At 43.7% G+C, this 7,990-nt stretch overlaps 1 protein-coding gene across 1 annotated transcript in view; it reads left to right on the top strand.

The window, feature by feature from the left end:
• The window catches only part of EMILIN2 (elastin microfibril interfacer 2), a 59,525-nt gene that overhangs the window by 23,870 nt on the left and 27,665 nt on the right, over nucleotides 1-7,990 (top strand). The window contains exon 3 of the mRNA XM_019546658.1: nucleotides 6,197-6,372. Coding sequence (XP_019402203.1) covers nucleotides 6,197-6,372 — 176 coding nt within the window. The remainder of the gene's footprint in view (nucleotides 1-6,196; nucleotides 6,373-7,990) is intronic.

Below are 7,990 nucleotides of genomic sequence, written 5' to 3'. Positions count from 1 at the left end.
TTAATGAGAACGGGGTGAGAGACAGTGTTGAAAGCCTTCTGAAAGACCAGAAAGACTATGTCCACTGCTACCCCTCCATCTAAGGATTTGGTGACCTGATCATAGAAGGCCACCAGGTTGGTCTGACAGGACCTGCCTCTAATGAACCCATGTTGGTTACCCCTAAGCATAATCTCCCCTGCTGGCCCCTCATAAGTAATGGTATCAATATTGTAATTGCTCTTTTTCTATTAGTAGGATAAGTAGTCTATAAAAATCCTATGCAGCTTTATCAAATGAATTATATTTGACTTTAATTGGTTTTACTTCTTGTTGCACTCTTAAATATTTGTGTGTGTTTTTCATGTTTTATGTTTATTTAAATGTTGTTTAAGGTAAGTCATAGAGGAAGTCTGCAAAGTAAAAATATGTAAGTTATGTTATGACTTGCAAAAGTAACTATTACAAGAAATGTCTGCATTGCTCTGATGTAAGATTTTTTTAAAAGTAAAAGTTGTTTTGTTTTCTGTCTTTATTTTAAAAGTTTTTTAGAAATATTATAAATAATTGTAGCAAAATGGTGTTTGCAGAAGAGTATCTTAAGTTTAAGAAATGCCATTGGCCTCAGAGGGATGGAAAGGATCACATAGTTCAGAGCCATTCAGAATTTCATGGAAAACAGAGGAAAAGTACCGATCTCCGGCATGCCAAAATTGACTGAAAAGTTCAAAGCTTGTTTTCCAGTTATGCACTCTTTGCAAAGATGATTGTAATGACCCTTAAACCACTTCAAACCACTAAAACATCCTAACTAATCTGCCATCACTCCACTGACTCCAGCAAGTAGTTCAAAGTAAAGGCACCCTATCTAAATTACCTACATAATAAGTAGTTTAATATCATAGATAAGTGAGAAGTGAACAGGAAAGTCTTGGGTGGCCAGGATGTTGTCCTTTTCAGTGTTCCCCCTCCACTGCGTTAATCTATTTAATTTTTATGTACTTGACCCTGGTATGTCTGTGCTTTACATTTGTAAACAGGATTTGTAAGATATTTCGGTGGAAAATACAAACTTTTATGTAGCCTAGTGCTACTATGTTTATACTGTCATGAACGTGAGGAGTGTTAAGAACGAAGTCTGAATAAATGTGCAGCAGGTCAGAATTTGAAACCTAGATAATCTGTGTGAGCCAGTGTATCCTTTATTAACATTAACTTGGTGGCAGATGAGAAATCCAGTCCATTTCTGCCTTTGAGGTAAAACATCCGCAAGAATTAGAGACTTCAGACAGTCTTCCTATTAATGATGTTCACTATACTGCCCAGAAAATAACAGTTGAAGGGGGTATTGGATTATATGCACAGTCTGATAATATCTTTTTCTCAAAGAAGAAATGGCGAAGAAGTTGACAACACAGAAAAATATTATCTCTGTATTTATGGAGGGCTAAGGTTAGAATGTTTTTACAGAATACAGAAGCAAATTTTATTAGAAAAAACAGGGATTTATACTTCTCCAAAAGTTCCCCTGAGCCTAAGTAACCTATCAAGCTAACATGACAGTTTCTGTAGACCAGTGGTCTCCAAAATTTTTTGATCACGCACCTCTATCAGTAAAAAATTTTTGAGCACGCACCTCCAATATATGTATATTTATTTATTTATAAATTATATACATATACTACTCATGTACTGTACATGACACATGACCGTCTGACATATGGACTGAGTGAGGGTGCCAGTATCAATCCATATATTAAATATTAGTAAAGCTTAGTTTCTTTCTTATTTTTTTAGATAAAAAATAAATATAAATAGAAGTTCTAATATTTTCTTCCCATACCCCAAAGGATCGTCTTGTGCACCCCCCACTTTGGAGACCACTGCTGTAGACAATGGCACACAAGGGGGCGATGTTGTTAGTATCACATGTGGCTCCTTTTGACTCCTCTCCTTGAATAACCAAGTACCCATTTTACAGCTGAGTTGAATGTAGCAATCGTTCAGTGTATGCCCAGAGCAGCACACACGCATTTTTACTACGCTGAACAGCCAACTAAACCAGAAAGGGTCTGTAAATGAATAACAGATATAAAACATTATATTCGAATTAGGATTGTGACAAACATATATATGGAAGATGCTGCATAACGTGTATAATTACTGCAGCAATTAGTTTCTCATATGTCAAGAAAAGCTGGCAAGAGTAACAGTTACATTCATTTGTGTTTGGAGGAGTTTCCCAGTCAGAGCAGGTTTTAATCTTTTCAATCTGTTGGTTGGTCATTTTTTTCTTTTTAAGCAACACTTCTCTTCATATTTTAATGCAAGAAAATGCCTAATTTAATACAGATATTCAAATGCAGTCCAATTTTTATGATAGCTTTTTTGTTTCTGGTGCCCACTCTTGAGTATGCTGCCTGTCTCCCAAAATGTGCTGCATATGGGATTGCTCAGGGTTCATTGAAGTCTGAAAAATATTCCCTTTAGTCCTGTGATGTTATCCTGCCTTCCCTTTTACTTTATTGCAACTCTAATGCCATCAGAGCTGTGAAATAAGTATTTCGAATTAGTTGGTCAGTGCTTGAACAAGAGAAAAGAAAACACCCATCCAACTCTATAAAATGAAGGGTGGCAATGGGATTACTTTTATCCACAATTCAGGCATTATTTAAAACACTGAGGTAACATTTTATTTTAGCCATGTCACTTGCTATTCCAAGTATACTAGCTTAAGGAGCTGAAGCTGAAGGAAGGAGTTCCTGCTTGTTTATGTGTGTTATTTTCTGTGTCTCTCATACAGAAATAAGACATGTGTAAGTGTTTTAAATACAACACAAGCCCCTAGGAAGGCTCTGTCTACATAGTACACAAATGCCATGTGTATTTAAACATATTGGGGTGGTGGGGACACCATGTTTAAAGATAGTTTGTGGTCATCCTGATTAAAGATGGAGCATGCAGTTAAGAATGCACCTTCAAATTGAATTTATCCTTTTCATGACTTTTCATTACTTAACTAGGAAAACTTAATGTTGTATGTATATAAGTTTTTTTGTATTTACTTTCTTGATTTTTTTTTTCTGGACTTAAAAAAAATAAAAATTCGCTTGAGTGGGAAAAGGATAATTAAAAGGAAGATGTTTCATTTTTTTAGGGCTTCAAAAGCCTGCTATCCTCTAAAATAAGGAGCTTGTGCTTAATGTTTTAGGTTTGTCTTCAAGATCCTTCTCAACTGAACTCCTTCCTACTTTTTCTGAACTTCTCCTCCTCCTTATTTCCTAGTTGCCTTTAGTTTTCTGCCTTGTTCTGTCTGTTTTCTTATCAGCAGAGATCTGGGTTTTTCATTTCCCATGGAAAATGGAGAAAAATATAGTTTTCCTCCTCTACCTTAGAAAAATGTGGATATTTTCATTTTAACAGAGAAACCCACAGATTTTGCAGTTTTGCAGCGAGCTCTCTGCAGGCTGGCAGAGTTCCAGCCTACAGAGAGCTGAGGGGGAATGGGAGAAGGGCGGTCGGGCAGGAGGCGCCATGTGAATATATGCATGTGGCCTCACGGCAGCCTGGAGAGCAGCTACTGCAGGTGAGTCTGGGGGAAAGGGGGATGGAGACCCCCATAGGGAGAGAGGGAGGGAGTTGGACAGGGCTGGGGCTGCTGCCCAGCTATGGGGTGCGTGAGATTTGGGGCCCAGGGCTGGAATGTGAGACAATAGGGCCGGCAGAGAGTGGGACAGGGCCACGAGTGGCTTGTCTGGGGAGTAGGGGGTGGGACTGACTCCCTGCCATTTGTGCACTTGTGGGGGAGCAGGGGGAGTACCATGCCCCCAGATCAGTGAGCTGTTCGCTGTTCCCCACCCTGCTGCCCTTCCCTGAGGCCTCTGCAGCCCAGCAGGTATGACCTGGCGCTGCAGGGCAGAGCAGGTCCATGCAGGGAAACTCCTTGCTAGTGCACGCTCTGTGTGTCTACTGCCTGTGCACCAGCAGTGAGGAGCAGAACTCCATGCTGCTGCCTATGTAGCTACTGTGTGGGCAGGGGGTGCCTCACCAGGACAGCAGAGAGCTTGCAGCAGCAAGTAGCTTCCCCACACCGCCCTGCAGTGCTAGGTTGTACCTGCTGGGTGGTGAGGGGTGGGGGCCTGCACCTGTGTTCTATGAACTAAGGGGGCAGGGTGAGCTTCAATTTTCCATGATAAAAAACCCAAAATGTATAGGTATTTAGAATTTATTTTATTATAGTGGCAATGGTAGGCTTCCAAATTTCTTTAAAAGTGTAAATGTATCAAGAAAACATTATGTTCAACTGATAGATAGATAGGCCTTTCATTTTAATCATGGATTTGGGGTTTTTAGTCAGGGAATTTGCAATATAGACATTGGATTTATGACATATTACAAGCTGCCTGACATCTGATTCGCCAGGTACCTGCCAGACCTGACCGCTTACATTTTTCTTTCCTCCCCTTCCCCCTTTCTCCCCATCCCTCCCCTAATTTTCTTCTTTTTGTCTTCCTAATTTCCAGCTATTCCTTTTCACAGACAGCCTTGTTTCTACCTTGAATTACTACTACTGTAGAGTTTCCCTTACTCACCTTTGGCTTTCTTTCCTCCCCCCCCGCTCTACCTTTTGTTTTCATAATTTCCATCCATTTACATTCTCACTGATATCCTATCACATTTTTAGCTTCTCTCGTTTCTTGGAGTCTCAGAACAGCAGAGACGTTCTATGCCTGAAGAGGGGTGATTGCACAAAGAAGAGTGACTGCCCAAAAGCTTCCTAAGAACTTTTTTCTAACTACTAAGCTGATCTAATAAAAGATGTTAAATCTATCCAAAGAATAGATACGTGCCTGCCTGTGTTCTTAGACTAACAGGGCTACGACCAAACCCCCCCTAAGCTCTTTCAGTGTTAGTGGATCATAAACACAAATTCTGAAGAATGTTTTATTAAACAGGAGGAAGAAAATCAATTCTTTTAATTGTTAAAATAAGCAGAAAAGGTTTTGTTGGTGTGGCAGGCCAGTAGGGGGAGCTTCTGTGTTGAGCTACCCATCTCACTGCGCCTGACCATCTTTCAGGCTCCGAGTGCCTCCCTGGGGGCACCTCACGTCTGGCCGACCCCCTTCCTGGAGCACACCCGCTAGCCTGGGGGTTCCACTGCCACCATCCAGGGCTGGGCTTGATTCTGGCTCTGTGCACCCTGGGAAACACAGGCCTAGTAGCCCTCGAGGGTACTTGATTCACTTCAAGAACTTGGGATGCTTACTTCAGTCAGAAGCACAAGTAGTGATATCCTTTAGTCAGCCAAACCAAGGGGACCCCAAGGCATAATCTAGATCCACTCCCAATAAGTCTCCCACACTAAGTACAAAGGAGAACTTCATTGGTTACAGGGGGTAGGGTTGCAATAGGGTACAGGGTAGAGCAATATCAGAGAAATCCCATACAGCAAACTCCCATGGCTGGGTAGCCTTTGATCACGCATCTGAGTGATATATAACTGCAAGTTATATATCTAGTTAGATGTCAGGTAAATTACTCACAAATATCATCCAGAGGCAGGTGGAGATTCCCTCTGGAGGCAGGCAGTTCCTTTATCATGAGTTTTGAGAGAGAGAACAAGTTTCAGATGGTTCAGCTCTTCTCTCTCTCCGAGTCTCCCTCATGGCTGCTGCCCCCTCCTCCTGGGCAGTCCTTGACCTTTATAGCCCTTGTGACCTCATTTACCTGGTCCAATGGAGGCCAGCATCTGTTGGCTGTCAGCCAACCAATTTGATATATATCACTAGTTGCTGGGAAGACTGGCAATTCCTAGCTCCCCAGGGAACAAGCCCCTCACCCAGGTATGTGATACCAGTCTTGTAGGTAGAGGGAGCAGGTTTCTCCCTTCCCTCAGGAATGTGTACAGCTCAGGTTACCTAAAGAGATAGGGTAAGGTGTGTATCCTCTGCTGGGCCCATCCTAACCAAATTGTCACAGGGCACCGTTTTTGGGGAGAAACAGAGGTGGCCTTCTGCCACAGTTGGTATGAAATTCAAGTACGTTCCTTTGCAACAGCTGTGCTGTATAAAGAGATATGTTTAAAAATATATAGTTTTCATTAGCAGAAAGTGGTTTTGATTCTGCAGAGCAGTACTAGTAACTAACTGTGTGAAAACGCCTTTTGCACATCAAGTTTGTTAACTCTAATGCCACTGTATTGTTTCTATTTTGACAGATACCGACTGAGTTTCAGACCACGTTATACAATTGCATATAAAATGGTAACAGAACTGGAATGGAGATGTTGTCCTGGTTACAAAGGCGTAGACTGTAGAGAAGGACCAGCAAAAAAACCAAAAACCAGTCTTTCTCCCACTATACAACCACAGGCTGCTATGAAGAAAGGCTTGGGTAACTTTTTGTTTTGATTGTGGTATACGTGATCATGCCTAGTTTTTTGTTTTGTCTGTTTATGGTTTCCTTTACACTACAACCAAAAGGTACAAAAACAATATACAAGGCATATTGTATAATGGAAAAACATTGCAAAGCAATAACAGCTGTGTTATAGGGCATGTCCTGAGGAATAATGAATGGTTGGGTTAGAAGAATTGCTATAAACTCCAGCTAGTCACTAAGGGCACATCCACACATGCAGGCATGTGCGCTTGCAGCAGCTCAAATAGAAGTGGTGCAAATTTGAGCCAGGGCTTTTTGCCTCAGCACATGTGCTCGGACATGCACTTTGTTGTGGAGCAAATTGTGCCACTAGGGGCAAAATAACCCTGCCTAGCTCCTCCTGGATCTTCAGCCAGGGGGAGCTAGAGCCCAGGGCCAGCACCTGTGCTGTCCCCAGCAGTATAAAAAGCTGCCCTGGCAAGTAGCTCAGGGTTACTAGCTCTCAGGAGCTTCCGGGGCCCAGCCAATTGGTACTTGGGGACACTACCCCTTTGCCAGCCGGACTGCTGAAACAGCCCTGAGTTCCCTGCACCCTCTACCCATGGCAGCAGTCTGGCAGTGGGGGATACTGCCTGGCTGTGACCTGCTGTGCATCTGCCAGACTCAGATTGGGACTGCAGAGCCAGGAGAGGTGTCTGCCCCTCTGGGCCAGGTGCCAGTGGACTGTGGTTGGAGTGTTGGCCTTTGTGTGGCACTCCTGCCATGTGTGCCCCCAGCCATCTGGGCAGCTATCACCTGGGAGATGTTCTGGGTGTGGTGGCCTGCTTTGAACTGTCAAAGCATATCCTCCTGGCCCCATTTGGCCAGGAGGTCAGCCACAGCCGGATGGGTCCAAGGTGCCAGCTCTGAGCAGGCAGGGTCCTGCCACTGGGCTCCCTAGCAGGAATTCTGGTGTTCCCTACTGGAAAACTGAAAAATCCCTGATTAAAAAAAATCCCAAAATCACTTTCTGAAATACCCCCAAATCCATGTTCCTCCACATGTAAAACAAAAGACCACTATAAAGAGAGAGAGAGAGTGAGACAGAGACAGCAATAGGTTGAACAATGGTTTATTGATATATCTACAGTGTTAAAGCAAGTCTCTTATCATAATAATAAAGTGAACTCTAAATACAGGTTTCATGAATTCATGAATACATATTTTTTTGCCCTCCCACAGGGCGATGGCCCCCACACAAGGGCTATGGCCCCCCACACAAGGGCTACAGCCCCCCAACCAGGGGTTCAGACCCTACACAAGGGGTTCAGCCCCCCCAGCAGAGGGTTCAGCCCCTACACAAGGGCTCTACTCCACAACAGGGAGTTCAGCCCCCCAACACGGGATTCGTCTCCCACACAAAGCATTTGGCCCCCCAAAAGGGGGTTCAGCCACCCAACGGGGGTTCAGCACTATCACAAGGAGTATGGCCCCCAACAGGGGGTTCATCCTCCACACAAAGGCCTCCAAATGGCCCCTGCAGGGGCTACTACTCCCCCTGCAAGGCCCACATGCCCCACACCAGCCCCCCAATTGCTGCCCTACCTGGCCCCATCCCCCACCAGCTGCTACAGCCCCCCAATGGCTGCCT

Source organism: Crocodylus porosus, unplaced genomic scaffold (genome assembly GCF_001723895.1).
Source record: "Crocodylus porosus isolate Cpor-Errol unplaced genomic scaffold, CroPor_comp1, whole genome shotgun sequence".
Lineage (NCBI taxonomy): Eukaryota > Metazoa > Chordata > Crocodylia > Crocodylidae > Crocodylus > Crocodylus porosus.
The sequence above is the reverse complement of the archived record's forward strand: the minus strand, read 5'-3'. Positions and strand labels throughout refer to the sequence as shown.